The sequence below is a fragment of the Petaurus breviceps genome, unplaced genomic scaffold (genome assembly GCF_028583685.1).
Source record: "Petaurus breviceps papuanus isolate PSGF00001 unplaced genomic scaffold, PetGlider_PUasm1.0 77, whole genome shotgun sequence".
NCBI classification, from domain to species: Eukaryota; Metazoa; Chordata; class Mammalia; order Diprotodontia; family Petauridae; genus Petaurus; species Petaurus breviceps.
In genome coordinates this window covers 12,496,272-12,512,583 of record NW_027186492.1, presented here as the reverse complement: position 1 = coordinate 12,512,583, position 16,312 = coordinate 12,496,272, and the positions used below count along the sequence as shown (strand labels likewise).

Sequence of the window (16,312 nt, the reverse complement as noted above, 5' to 3'; positions counted from 1 at the left end):
GGGTTTTCCTGAAGAGAGTGCTTTGGGAAACCTACAGGGCTAGGTAAGTAGGGGCGATTTGTATTCATTGTACTGGTTATGAGATTCACTCACTCCTGGTCTTCTCTACAGCTTACCATTTAAGAAATGGGAACATTAATAATATTTAAGCATCTTGAATGATATTGTGTCTTATATCATTTTTTTAACAAGTTACTTGCAGTGTTACCTTTAAAAGTAAATTTCCCACTTTAATTTTATACCTTTGTCCTTCATTGAGAATGAAGGACCACTAAAACAAAGTGATCTTTAAAAAAAACACCAAAGGACTATACTTTTCAATTATAATACTAAAGTATTTGGTGAAATAGAAGTAAAGTATTTTCTTCAGTAGAGGCCAATTTTGTAATGAGTTCACTCTATGTACATGAAACCATTTGAAAATTGCCCCTGACCATTCATAAAGGTAAGATATGAAAAAGGTGGCAAATTTCTTTGCCATTAATTTCTTTAGTAGCTATGGACTACCATGATTAATTTCACTGAGCATTCTTCAGCTGTTGTACACTACTGTTATTTAACATATTTGTCATTTTGGTTCATAGGTAGACTGGGGTCAGCTGGACTATTTAGTTATTGACATGCCACCAGGAACAGGAGATGTACAGTTATCAGTCTCTCAGAATATCCCAATTTCAGGTAAATTTTAAAACTTTATGTATGTTGATTTGTGATTTGTTTGATATTTTTAGATCACCACATGTGAAATATTGGGTGGAGGGGTTCTTTGTAACATGCAGACTTTTTTCTGTCTTTAAAAAACCCTGATAAGCCTCTGTTAAAAATCCTGCTGGACTCCCTCATCATGGCAAAGAGCCACATAGCAAACTTAAGCAAGCTTTCAGAATTATTTTAGATAAAAGAAAAGGGGGAAAGCTGAGTGACAGAACAATGTTTTCAACATAGCGAAGCAGATTTCTTAGCATTTTACTTGCTTGAAGAGTCCCTTTTGTGCCCATTGCTCTAAGAAGATGAAGTCAACGATAAAAGATCATTCCATTCATAGTGTTTATTATCTTCATAATTTTAAAATATATACCAATTTTTTAAAATAAAGAGTGACAATTACTTATTGAATTAATTCTCAGTAAGTTTTTTGAATGTGAAAAATACACACATAGATTCTGTGGCAGGTATGCCAGTTTTCTGATAGTTTGATGGAGTTGTCTCTTCAATTAGATGAACATTCTCACACGGGCAGATCATAATCTCTCCATGTCTTCTCATGCTGTGGGATTCTTGCCAATGCCAAGTCAGACCAAGTAAATTTATTAAGCACCAACCTGTGTCAGAAAAAAATCCTTCACAGAAGCTCTGCCACTATGCCCTGAGGCCTTTTCCTGGTCTTTTAAAATTCCTTACGTAGTGCACCATTTAGGCTGTTCCTGTATTCTCCCTTACACTATATGAATGGGCCACCTCCTTTTCTAATTATATATATGTCCTTTATGGTGTCTTACTGGTACTCATTTTAACAAATGTATATATGTTGTACTCCCTCTCCCTACCCCCTGTCGAATGTATGCTCCTTGAAGGCAGGGACCCATTTTTTGTCTTTATCTTTCCATTGCCTAGCACAGTGTCCTGTATTTACTGTGATATTTTGATAAATCTGTGTTCTCATCAAGGAGGATACTCCCTTCAGAGAGGCATATTGGAAACCATCAGTACCTAATTCATACTGTGCAACTCTTGTCCATTTCTTCCTTTAAATCCTCCACAGTGAATCCAGTCAACCTGCTGGGAGGACAGCCTCTGTATCTTCTGATATTACATGAATACTGATGGTGCTTGCAGATTGATATATATATATATATATATATATATATATATATATATATATATATCTTATGCAATTCATTCACCATTACCTCTCTAGTACCCTTGAGTGATCCTCAGTATCATTTTTCCAGAGACTGTGGTATTCTACAACTCCCAGGCAAATAACATCACCAGAAGAATATTGGTGTTAAAAAGATGGGCCATAGTCATTCCCCAATTGATAAATGGACAAAGGATATGAAAAGGTAATTTTCAGAGAAAGAAATTAAAAATATCTACAAGCACATGAAGAAATGCTCGAAATCACTATTGATTAGAGAAATGCAAATCAAAACAACTCTGAGGTATCACATCTCACCAGTCAGATTGGCTAAGATGACAAAACAGGAAAATGACAAATTTTGGAGAGGATGTGGGCAAATTGGAACACTAATGCATTGCTGGTGGAGTTGTGAACTGATCCAGCCTTTCTGGAGAGCAATCTGGAATTATGCCCAAAGGGCTATAAATACTTTCATATACTTTGACCCAGCAATACCACTCCTAGGGTTATATCCCAAAGAGATCATAGAAGTGGGAGGAAGACCCATATGTACAAAAATGTTTATAGCAGCTCTTTTTGGGTGGCAAAGAATTGGAAATTAAGGGGGTGCCCATCAATTGGGGAATGGCTGAAAAGTTGTGGCATATGCTTGTTATGGAATATTGTTGTGCTATAAGAAACGAGGAGCAGATGGACTTTATATTTACCTGGAGAGGCTTATACGAACTGATGCTGAGTGAGAAGAGTAGAACCAGGAAAAATTTGTACACAATTACAGACACAACGTATGTGTGATGACCAACTATGATAGACTGGACTCTTCTCAGCAATGCAGTGATATAAGTCAATCCCAAAAGACTCATGATGGAGAGAAATGTGTGCATCCAGAGAAAGAACTAGCAGGAAATGAGTTTATATACAGATGGAAGCAAAATACCTGATCTTTTTCCTTTTCTTGTTTGGTTTTATGTCCTCTTTACCATTTTTTATTGTCTGATATATTCCGTCTTTATAACCTGACTAATGTATAATGTGAAAGTATTTACAAATCCTATACTTGAATATATGCCACCGTGGCGGGGAGGGGAAGGAGGGGACAAAATGTGAAACTCAAGGAATTGTGGAATTGAATCCTGTAAACTAAAAGGAAACAAACAAATTAATTAAAAAAAAAAAGATGGGCCCAGTTTCCAGGGGAAATCTGAAGTCAATGACAGGACTCCATAATTTCCCAAAGGCAGCCTTGCTCTCTTCCTTCTTTCTGTTCACGTTGGGGCACGGCTCACTGTACATTCACACTGCCCATCCAAGATTCACATGCTGATGGATGCGCTCTAAGGGTTGTTCATAGATGCATGTCAAAAGCTGGAAAAGGCATTTTTCATCAATAGGTAGTTTTCATCCACTTGAGTTTTCCAATGCAGATGTGTGGGCCAGAATCTTTTTTTAGTAACTATGATTCTCATTTAGGAAGCTCTCCAGTGTCCCAGGATTTGATGCAGTTAGTACAGTTTTATCTACAAACAAGAAAATCTAGAAATTTTCACCATTCATAGGATCCATTTTGATTCTTCATAGAATAGCCTCCATGATGATGGGTAGCCCCTTTGGCAAACTTGTATTTCCCTTGTTTTATGCCTCATTTAGCATTAATAATCAGAGGATCATTGAATTAAGTTACCATTGGTACATCTTTCAAGGAGTCTTATATGATTTTGATATAAGATTAGGAGACACCTTATCAGATGAAAATCTTTAAGGCAGCTTTTTCTCTATTGAATCAAAGGCTTTTTTGTGTTTAGCAAACAATAATCACAGTGTGATTTTGTATTCTTGATATCTTTCAGCATATGGCTGTAAAAATGTGATCTACTGTAGAATGTCAGATGAAAAAATCCTTCCTGTTTTCTTTTCATACCTTTATCAGGGATTCCCCATATATACATACACATCATTCTAAATTTTTTTTGTCTCTTGCACCAAAGTTAAACAGTTGAATAAAATTAATAATACACTCACCTCATCTGAACTTTCAGATGAGGTTTCACATCTGTAGCACTGCTCCCACCTCTAACTTTAAAAAAATTTAGTAGAAATATATTAAATATATTTTCTCTCTCTCCTACTCCTTACCTCATAAAAACCCCAAAATTTCTTTTCATAAATACATATACTTAAGGGGAAAGGAATAAGCATTTATTAAGTACCTACTATGTGCCAGGTAGGGTGCTAAGGGCTTTATAATTGCTATCTCATTTGATCCTCACAACCCTGTGAGGTAGGAACAGCTATTATCCCTATTTTACAATTTGCAAAACAGAGACAGGTGAAGGTTAGTGACTTACCCAGGGTCACACAGCTGGGAAGTATCTGAGGCTTTTTTAGACACTCAGGTCATCCGTACTCTAGGTCTGCTAGTTTTTCCACCATGCAAAAGATTTCTTCAGTAGCTTTCTATGAAAGAATATATATCTTATTTTTCAGCCTAAATCACTTACTTTTTGTAATGAATAGGATTGGTCCTGGAATTACAAAGGTCCTTGTATTGTCCTTTCTTATGGCTTTCAGAAGTTGGTTTTAAAATGTTATCATCAGTGAATAAATTGTTATTCTGGTTCTACTCATGTCATTCTACATTGATTTATAAAAGTACTCAAAATTGTTCATTTCTTATGCATCAGTTTATATGCCTTTGTGTGTTTTTTAAAATCATCTATTTCCCCATTTCTATTAGCATAGTAATAATACATCATATTGTTATACTACAACATATTATTCAGCTATTCCTCACTTGTGGGACATCCTTTTAGTTTTTACTTTTTTGCCACCACAAAAAGAGCTATTATAAACATTATATACATAAAGAACTTTCTTTGATGTCTTTTGGATATTGACTTAGCAGTGAAATAGCTAAATCAAAGGTATATATTGTCTGATAATTTTTGTGTATAATTCCAAATGGCTTTCCAGAATGGTTTTACCCATTCACAGGTCTACCAACAATGCATCAGTATGCTTATTTTCCTATAACTCTTCTAACATCTTTGTCGTATCTTCTTGGAAATCCTTTTCATTCTATTTTTAAGGCCAGTTTCATTGGCTTGTGAGATCCCATATGTTCTTACAGTAATGTGGCCTTTTGTTTTTTTAGGTAATTTTTCTTCAGTTTCTATATTTTTAAGTATGAAGTCTGCCATTTTTTTTCTTCAGAAAATTTGCCTCTTGGAGAAATTATGTTTGCTTTCAATTCTGTTGTTTTTTAATTCTTTCATTCAGAATTCTGATTACTGCACTGATTTCTATTATTTCCTTTTCAAAAATTTCTTTTAATTTTTTTATTGCTATTTTGAACCTTCTGGAGGTTTTAAAACTTATTAATTTGACATTTTTTTGTGGGTTTCTTGGTTGGCACTGAAGTATATTCCCTTACTTTAGAGATTTTGGATCGTTTCCTTTCTTTTTGTAGTATTTCTTCATTATAGTAGGCCTATTTTTATTGTTGCTCATTTTTTTGAAATTTTCTGTCCTGGTTTTTTCAGAATGTTTTTCTTCTTCCTTTTCCCTCTTTGTTGTTTGTTATTTGCTCTTTGGTACATTTCCTTCTCTTTTGAGATGATGATGGAGAGTTGTAGTTAATCTTACCCTCTCAAACAGCCATCTTGATGAAAATCTCCCTTCTTTACTTTCTTTTAGCTGCCATTATGATTTATTTAGCTTATTTGATGAATTTATTACTTTTCTTGCTGTTTTGAGGTAATAGGGCTTCCTGGACTTAGACACAAGCTCTCATTCAGCTGTCTTGCTGAAATTCCATCTAGATAGGGTCCCTGCCCTTAAGAGGCTCAAGTTAGGCGACAGCTGGGAAAACAACAAACACCCTAGACAATACTTGAGTATATCTAAGATCTGTCTACCTAGATGAAATGTAATCTCAGAAAGATAAAACTAGTTCGGAGAGGGAGAGGTAAGGTGGAAAGGCTTCCTGTAGAGAATTTTCATACAATTACCTGGGGTAGTTTTCCTAACTTTAAAATTTAATACAGTTTATATATTAAAACATTACAACAGTTTAAAAAAATTTAGTGATACTTTTATTCAGTCATCAAGGGCAAAAATTTATACACATAGAAAACACAGAAGAAAACATTTTACTCTGCTTCCCCAATCTTTTCTCCTCTTATCTACCCTCTTATTATATATATATATATATATATATTATTACCCTATTATATTTATATATAGTGATCATATTAATATCTATTGTATATTATTACTATTCCTGCCTACCTTGTCTTCCTTTTACTACCACCAGTAGTATCAATAATAATAATAATAAAAAGAACAATCTTAGTAACAGCTCATATTTTCATAGATTTTCCCTTACAATCCCCTGTGAAATTAGGTTATAGGATTTGGAGTTGAAAGAAATCCTTGACATCGCCTAGATCAGGGGTGTCAAACACATAGAGCACGCCCAAGTACAGCCTGAACAAAATTAAAATGCAATTGGGAAATATTTAACAAAATAAATAAAATAAAACATAGATAATATTACATTTTAAAACCAAGTCAAGATGCAGCTTGCAGGGATCCTTGGCATGGGTTACTACTTGAATTGGACACCCCTGGTGCAGGGAACATGGAAACAAAGATAGGTGACTTGCCCGAGTAATAAATAGGAGGACTTGGGATTCCAAACCTGGTCCTCTGTCTCCAAATCTACTGCTATCATCATACCACACTACCTCCTCAAGTATTATTCTCCCCGTTTTATAGATGAGGAAATAGGCAGAGAGACAGGAAACGACTTGCTTGAATGCATAGGGCTAATTAGTGAATGTCAAACTCGAGATTTTAACTAAGAGCTTCTGACGTCAGCCCCAGAGCACTTTCCACTGTCCAACATAATCAAAGACTGCTGGGAATGTAGTGAAAAGATGAATGGAGTTACAGTCAGTGGATTCAGATCCCAGTTTAGCTAGTTATTGTGTGACCCTAGAGAAATCACAGCTTCTCTAGATCTCCATTTCCTCGTCTGTAAAAATGAGAGGGTTGGACTAGATTATCTATGACGGTCCTTACAGCTATAATTCTTATATTATGTGTCCTTAGTGGGTTAATGTATAGCCATGAATCCAGTGTAATTCCCTGCACCTGTCAGGCTATGTACTTTCTTGGCACATCTTTGCACATACTTAATTTTTTTTAAACATCTGACTGTGTGATAGAACTATGGTTTCTTTTCTTTCACAATATTATTTCATTTCTTTAGTAGCTGTCAAACATGTGGCTACTTCATCTAGTGATAACAGTAAGATTGAGAGGAAGTGCTTGAATTGGAAGCCTTCTTATTGTGGGGGAAGATCAGTTAGTGAGGTATTCAGAGGTATTTGGAAAAGTACTTTGAGTTCCTTGGAAGAAAACTATGTGATTATAAATTATCAATATGAGTGAAGATCTCTGATTTAATTCAGCAGCATCAAATATCAAATACTTTCTGAAAAGTTATAGAAAAAGTATATTTGAAAGGAAATCAAGTTATCTATTCATGGGCATGCAGCTGCTAAGCCATATAGCACCAGTCTTTCATTCTTCTAAAATAACTTGTTGACAGAGGATTCTGCTGCAACAGTAGCCAGTGCTTGGTGCTCTTATATTCCAGAGCAACAGTTTCCACTTTGTTTTTTGTTAACTCTGAAACTCCTAGAAAGTGTTAGAGACATGGCATCTCAGAGTTGGAGGGGACTTCAGAGAACATCTCCTCCAACTAATACCCAAATCAAACTCATTTCTATAACATCCCAAACAATTGACTGTCCACTTTTATACAGCAATAATGGTTGGAAAGTTTATTCTTATATTGAGCTGAAATCTTCTTCTTTGTGACTTTTTATTCCGTTTCTGGAGCTAGATAAAAATATTCAAAGGCCACTATTATGCCCTCTCTTCTGCTTCCCCCTGTCTTTTTATGTCCAGGGCGATCATTCTGGTTCCTTCAACCAGTCCTCTTATGGCATAGTCTTGGTCACTACCCTCTAGAGCCACTCCAAGCTGATAGTGCCCTTCACAAAATGTGGTACAGAGATAAAGAGAGTGCTTCAGTTGTGGTTTCATAATTAGAGTTTCTGTTTATGTTGCTTAAGTTTACATTAGACTCTTATTGAACTTGATCACTAAAACTCCCAGGTCCCTTGGCTTGTTACCTTGTGGTGTGAACTATTGTCTAGTTATGTCTGCCCTCACTTTGTACCTGTATAGTTGACTATTTTAGACCCAAGCTTTTCCTCATTAAATTTTAACCTACATGATTCAGCATATGATTCTAGGAAATAAATTTTTTTTAGATCTATTTTCAATCCTCTGACAGGATTAACACACATCTGAAAATTTGAGGAAGGTGCTTTTTGTTTCTCTCTTCATTAAAGTCATTGATAAAAATACTAAATAGCACAGTTTTGAGATCAGATGCCTATGACATTCCATTAGAGATGCCCCTCCACAGTAATGTCAATCACTATTGTTGGAATGGAATTTAATTAAGAAAAAAAATTATCAAATATCTTCTATGTGCAAGACATTGTCCCAAGATTAATATCATCTCTTCCTCATCTCTCCATCCCATTTACATGAGAGATTTTATCAAATGCTTTACAGAAATCCAGATATATTGTGTCTACATAGTTCCCATTATCCACCAGTCTAATAAAGAAGTCAAAGGGAGGTAGTTCTTGACTTAGTTTAAGGAATACTGAGAATTGTTAAAAATTCAGTGAGCCTTTTAGTGAGATAGGGAGCTCCCATCACATTATGTTATCATGCGGGGGCTTTATGACCATCTCTTTAGGAGATTCTTTCATTTCATAGAAAGTTGAGGTAAATGAACTCTGAGGTATGTCCCAACTCTGAGATTCTTTGAGCAGACATTTATTGAACACCTACTCTTCAGTACCATGCACCCTAAAGTTCACCAGTCTATCATAGTATAACCATCATCCCTAAAGAGGCTTGTTTGTTCAGATTCTTAGACTGTGGCCTTCCCTCATTCGTTGCTACTAAATGAATTGGTTCTGCTTATTAGAAAAGAATACCTAGCACTTAGTTTTTGACCTTGGAATTGAATAAACATAGCAGGAAATGAGAACCCAAACTCAGGGACAAGTCTAAACCAAGGGAAAATAGCAGCATTTCTCCTCTTTGTGTCATTTATCTATAGTAACAAAACATGAAGTAGTTAATTCATTTTGTTAAATATAAACAGATCAAACAATACCAATAGAGGAAGCAAACCAAGATAATACTGCCCTCAAAAATAAACAAAAAATATTATTTATACTTGACTAGCAATAACTTAATTTTTGTGCAAACTTTCTCACATATCCTGTTTTGAGCTGTTTTTAAACACTCAGTATCCATGCTATTACTTTTTTACAATTCACACTTTGCTAAGGACCCTAGGATTCTTAATACCACAGCTCGTCTCTTAGCTTTCAGAGAATCCAGTCTCCTTCTTGAACAGACTGAAATAAAGCCTTCTTTATCACCGGATCGTAGAATCAAAGGATTTAAAATTGGAATGAGATTTCAAGACCACCTAGTTTGGTCTCTTCATTTTACAGATAATTTTGTCTGTAAGATCATAGTACCATAGATATAGAACTGGAGGGGGCTCTTAGAGGTCTTCTAGTTCAACCTTTTCATTTTCTAGGTGAGAAAACTGAGGACTGGATATTAAAAGACTTGCCCAATATCATATAGGTAGGACATTCCGGTGGCTGGAATAGAATCCAATTCCCATCTCTGTGAAATTTTTTTTTTTCCCACTGATTTCCATGACTGGTTTTCTTCCTACCTCTTAGAGTGCTTTTTTCTGTTTTCCTTATAGATTCTTTTTCCTCCTCTTGCCTCCTCCTCTTCCTCTTTCTGTTTAAGTGATCTAGTCCACACCCATGGTTCTACCTACTACCTCTTTGCAAATTTAGCCAAATTATAACTTCAGCATACACATGTGGTCACTTGGCAAATATTATTTGGCAGCTAAACTACACTAGTATTAAATTTTTGGTTAATATTCTTAACCTTGAATGGTATAAAAGAACATTAGACTATTTTTCAGGTGGCCTAGATTCTAGACCAAGCTCTGTGACTAACTTGCTATTATTTGCCTTGGATTACTTATCTGCAAAATGGTGGTCATTTTACACATTATAATAACTGTCTTTGTGATCATGGACAAGATATTCAATCTCTTAGCATTCTTTGTAACTCATTTAAGATATATGAAGTTCTCATCTGTATTATTGGAGGAAATTTTCATACCAAGGAGTTCTCTACATGAGGAAATCACAGGTCCAGAGCAAAAAAAAAAAAGTAAAAATAACTTACTTATCTCCAAAAAGTTCTATTCTAATGCCTCACTATGATTATGAAATGTCTGGCATTTATTAAATGTCTGGCGATTGTAACTATTTTGGAAAGATTTCTACTATGGTTCCAGCAATATAATTGCATTTACTTTCAGAATACCAGCCTAGCTAAATACAGAGAGATTTATAATCAGTAATCTGGTCATTTGGTGATAAATTATCTGGTCATGATATTCCAGGAAAAAAGGAAAATACAAAAGGGCCCTCAGGCTTACTTCTGCAGTGGTGGTAGAGAAGCAGAAAAGGGGGAGAGAATACTAAGAATCACTAAGTCATTAACACAGATATAAACTTGAGTTTAGCTATTGGTATTCAAAATATAAAATCTTTGTCTAGTGACCAGTGCATGTATAGAATACCAAAGGAACTGAAACATATTAATATTGACATTCTTGAAAATAAAAACAAATACTCTGATGAATAAAATCAGAATAAAGAAGGAAGCTACATTTAAACAGAAGGCTGGTTCATGGGCTCTCCTTGGAAAGACAAAGACAGAGTTTGTCTTATCATGTGTCCAAAGGTAGCAAAAAATATCCTTTCATGGGATATTTGGTCACCTTGTATTGTAGTGCTCATGATAAATATTTGCAGAAGGACTACCAAGAAAACAATTACAACTTCTTGTGCACCAATATATGTTCGAGAGGATAAAGACATAAAGAAATTCTGTGACAAATTTGATAATACCCTTCACATTGAACCAACGTGTACTTTGATACTTGATGACTTCAATGAAGAAGTTAGAATAACAAGATATACATTGGAGATTAACTGTCAGGAACAAGGAACTGGAGAGGCCCAAAACTTGTAGACTATATGGAAGTATCACATTTACATATTATTAATTCTTACTTTGGGGGAAGCTAGGTGGCACAGTGAGTAGAGTGCCGGCCCTGGAGTCAGGAGGACCTGAATTCGGATCCGGCCTCAGACACTTAACACACACACACACACACACACACACACAAAACCTAGCCGTGTCACCTTGGTCAAGTTACTTAACCCCAATTGCCCTCCAAGAAAAAAGCAAAAAAAAAAAACAAACTTACTTTGAGAAAAGAATGGGAAGGTGGTAAGTCTGGCAAGAACTGACATATCACGAAAAAAAGAAATTGATTTTAACTGAAAGGAAATAACATTGTTGATGTGGGAGTAATTCAAGACCTACATTGTTAGAGCATTTTATTTGTTACTCTAAATTCTTAGAGCATTTTATTAGGATAAAGATAAAAATTACTATGAAGTTAGCTAAAAGAATCAAAGTAAAAAAAGATTAAATGGATTTAGAACAATTTCATCATGATGTAAAAAAAAGCTATTGGTGATGAAAAAATAGACCATGGACAAAGAAAAGATATAGGCTCAGCTTACAATGATAACTAATGTAAAACAATTGTCATAACAAGACTAAGAAAGCCTAAATACCTTCTGTAGTGCCGATGTAATATTCACAGCACCAATAGTCATTGTAAATATACTGGCATAGTGCTCAATCACAAAATATACCAGATTCTCCATATATAAGACAGAAGCAAAACATTTATTCAGATACCAGAAAACTGAGTCCCAAAACCAGTAAGCTAATTTCATCATAGTAACAAAGAATTTAATAATCCATAACAGCACAGAGAGCCATAGCATCCTTTCATCTTCCCACAAACCAACATTTACTCACAAGCCTAACTGCTTCCCTCAGATACATCCTCTCCTCCCAACTGTGTCTAACTGCTTTGACTCCCAGCTTCCTGTGGACTCTGCTCTACCCTTCAGCAAACTCCTCCCACCACAGGCTCCATGTGATTACATTTGGCCTGTTAGGGGACAGGGTATATCTTCAAAGCAGGAAAGTCCTCAGATTTCCTTAGGTTTATTAAGGGACAGGGAAGATCTTCAAATTCCCATTACCATTACACCTTCTTAGTCAGCTAACACTTGATTTACTTACAAGGTGGAAAGATGTAGCCAAAGGTAATGCTGGTTTAGAATAGAACTGCATTTGCAACACCTTATGGAGAAAGACAATGGAGGATTATTAATAATATTCTCATTAAACGAAGAAAAGTAGCATTCAGATTAGAGGGATTCTCTTTAGATGGTGAAGTCCTGTAGTGCTGTTATCTGAAGGTACCATTATGCTGCTTAAATCAACCCACAGAATATTGTAGTCACTTGTATGAGATTCATAACTAGTCAGAAGTAACCACCCACACCATAAAAACCAAGGGTATGAAGAATGGCTGTTGTCCAGATTATAATTTTTGATTAGGTGGACAACCTATAGGGTTTGTCTAAATCAATCAATTAGCAAGGATTTATTGAGTTTTTACTGTGTTCTAGAGTCTAGAGACTGTGTTGTGTGAAGGGGATAAAACAATAGTGACAAAAAAAAATGATTCCTGCCTTTAAGGAGCTTACATTCTAACGGGAAACAGCACAAACATATATATGTATATACATATATATATACATATACTCATATATACATATAAGTATATATGAGGAACATTTAAAATAGACACAAAGTAACCTTGAAAGAAAAAGCACCAGCAGCTGTGGGTACCAGGAAACCTATTATTAGGATATGATGGGAGAGGGATAAAAATGGGAGAAGAGAAAAATAAGGGCAGAGTGGTCTGGGTCCCAGAAAACCTTAGACTGTATCTGATTCACTGAGTTCTAATTCTCAGGGCCAGGGGAGGAAATTGTGTAAGGAAAGGCCAAATACTCCAAATTTTTTTTTTCCTATGCCTGAAAACCAAGCCTGTCTATCAGGATTCTGTAAATGCAGTGTTAACCAATAACAAAAGATAAAATTATAGGCTACTGCAGATATTTCACAGGTGTTGGCTATGATTTCTTTGACTACCTTCTAGCGTTCAAGCTAAAATTGTTTGTTTTTTTTTGAGATTTAAAAATTGTAATTTAGATTGAAAGGACACAATTTGATTGTCTCATTAAGTGACCGTTCCCCAGTTCACTCAATCTCCCACTACCCTCAGGGGATGGTGAGCTAGGTTGGACCTGCAAGTTGTCATAAGTGACCTTTATTCTGTGGTATCCTCCATGTGAAGATTCTTTTGTCCTAAGAGCTATGATTGGATAAAGGGAAAGATAGTTTTCTGGCTTTGTCACAGATTGCCTGCCATCTCCCTCCCTACCCCTTACACTTTTTGTTAACCCCAGTCCATCTGCAATTGCTGACCATTGGTAAAGGACTTTAAAATTTGTTTGGGTTTTCTCAACAAAGTAAAAACTGCTTCCAGTGCTTCTTCCTTAAGGTAACATGAAAACAAATTCTGCCTTGCCAACTTGGCATAGTGAAAAAGTATGCTGGATTTGGAGTCAGAGACCCTGAGTTAAAATCTAGGCTTACACCTTTCTATGTGCCCTTTGACAAGTCACTTAACTTCTCTGGGCCTCAGTTTTTTCATGTCAAATTAAGAGGTTGGACTCGATGACTTATCAGCTGTAAGTCTATGCTTTTCTTCTTCATCCTCCCCAAAGCTTCCTGGAGTCGACCCTTTTGCAGAATTTCCTTTTAATCTTCCTCTCCACCCACAAAGCACACACATATATACCTGCCCAGGGTTATTCACCTATAACTGCTGGCAAAGCACATTCTATGAATACACTGCCTTGAAAGTCTAGACAGACATTGCCAGTGGTTTGCATTTGCTGTAAGATGGACCCAGGAAATTAAACAGGAGAATAAGAGTAGGCTAGGTTACCTATGAGAAATTATAAAGCTCTGCTAAGAATATCCAACTTTTCCCAGAAACAAAGACCCACATTTTTAATGCCAGCATTCTACTGGTGTCGTGTGACTGCAGTTCATAGAATGTCACAGTGTCCGAAGAATAAAAAACAAATATCATTTGGAGAGCAATAGAGGGGAATATGGGGAGGAGGCAAGTGAGAGAAGGCAACAACACATATCAAATCAGGAACTACAAAGAACTGGAATAAAGAATGTCATCAAAGTGTTATAAGATCAAAAACAGAAGGTGGGCTGTTCCGATATATTCCAGTGGGACTTTTGTGAGGTCAGGACATCAACCTCACACACTGAGTGGCAACTTGGGAGGACATGCACAGTGGTCACACGAGTGACACAGCAGACCTTGCTGTATTGGGGTTTGTGTCATAGGAAGGAATACACATCACAGATCCTTTTGGATGTTTTGAATATAACTTCTTTACATACCTCATTGCTTTGTTGTGAGAATCAAATGAGAAAATGGATGTGAAAGCATTTGGAAACTATTAGGCACAAGACAGATGTAAAGTATTATAATAACCCACTTCTACACTTTAGAAAAACCTATTTGATGAAACATTGTGAATAAGAAAAGAGCCATTATATACGTTTTGCTTTCCTCTCACTCGATTGAGAGTAAAATCAAATGTTTTACACTTGGGAAGTGCTGTCCTTTTTGGAAATGCATAGGAGCAGACCTGTACTTGTAAGCAGATACTATTTCTGAATGCTAATAATTTTTTTTTTGGTATTTATTCATTTTGCAGAGTGGGGTTAACTTCATGCTCATTATAGGAACAAGGTTTTAAAAATTATCTTCTGTGTACTAAAAGAATTGTGTGACAGCCACCGGGATAAATACATCGAAAGCAATTATTATTGGCCAATAATTTAGGTGAGAGCTTATCCAGGCTGCTAAAATGTTTGTATGCTCTCTTTATGGAAAAAATGCAATACCTAGTAATTGTAGAAAATCCCAGAGGAAAAGGAGACAGAACAAAGAATTGGAAGTTATTAATTATAATCTCTGGATTTGGTCCTGCCTTTTGGAACCTGCCAAAGGGAGAAGGCACTCTTGTCAAGGCCTCATTTGTTATATTTCTGTGTCTTTCTTTGATGGTTATATACCTTGCTGGGCTGTTGTTGTTTAGTCTGTCAATTACTTGTTGCCTTGTACTGAGTTGAAAGGTTCTTCAGGAATGATTTTTAGTTATTTTTATGCATACTGATAAGCTATAAGGAATTATTGAACCTTTAACTGCTCTTTTCTAATATGAGTGAATCAATAATTCTATGAAGAAAAGAATAATTTATCTGAAATCTATAGAAACAAATGTTGTGTTTGTGCTTGGATTCTAATAGATGTTCCATAGCAATTTTTTTTTCTTCTTTTACTTCTGAAGGTAATCCAATCATCCTATTTGAGGATGATACTTAATGAACTTCAGTGTTTCCTTTCACTATATTAGAGGGGAGGAAGTCTTCATATCAAGCACTCCGCTTCCTCCATTTGCCCTTCTCCTACTTACCTTTCCTGTAATATCTTACACCATTCCCCTTCAAGCTTACAATGTTCTACCCAAATTGGACAACTACAAACTGTTTCCAGTTTCATCTTGACCTTTTCCAGTTCCATGCCTTTTCTCATAACCATTTCCCCAAAAACTGAAGGAGAGTTTTAATTTTAGTATCATTGCTATGATCATAGTGTTAATTTATCATTTTTTTGCTGGGTGAAGTTTATAGCAAATGGACATGATGCCTCCCTTCTAGGACTTTATTTTCTAAGACAGATAGCATTGAAACAGTTACTTTTATAAAAGGGAATCATGGGAAACAGTACAGGTAATGATTTTTTTTTCCATTGGAGCATTTGCTTTATGGATACCCAGGGGTGAAAGTAGATTTTGTGGTGTGGAGAGTAAAAGATAAAGCTATATATTAAGAAAGGGCAGAATACATAAACACAATTGGGTACAGAAATATATTTCACTCAACAGGGAAATGGGAGAGAAAGGAGGGGAGATAGAAAAAGAGAGGGATTAATTCTAAGCAAAATACATTCTAGGGTTGTACAAAAATATAGCTCTTTTAAGGTAATAAAGCATGGAAATTTGATGGAATACTCATAAATTGGGAAATGACTTAACAAGTTATGGTATATTAATATGATGAAATATAGTTGTGCTGTAAGAAACAATGACAGGGATGGTTTCAGAGAAACCTGGGAAAACTTATATGAACTAATGGAGAGTGAAGTGAACA

General features: G+C 35.6%; 1 protein-coding gene across 2 annotated transcripts in view; it reads left to right on the top strand.

The window, feature by feature from the left end:
* NUBPL (NUBP iron-sulfur cluster assembly factor, mitochondrial) overlaps nt 1-16,312 on the top strand; it is a 340,914-nt gene that overhangs the window by 218,715 nt on the left and 105,887 nt on the right. For both annotated transcript variants that reach the window (XM_069105984.1, XM_069105985.1), the window contains one exon: nt 585-678. In XM_069105984.1, the coding sequence (XP_068962085.1) occupies nt 585-678 (94 nt within the window). The remainder of the gene's footprint in view (nt 1-584; nt 679-16,312) is intronic.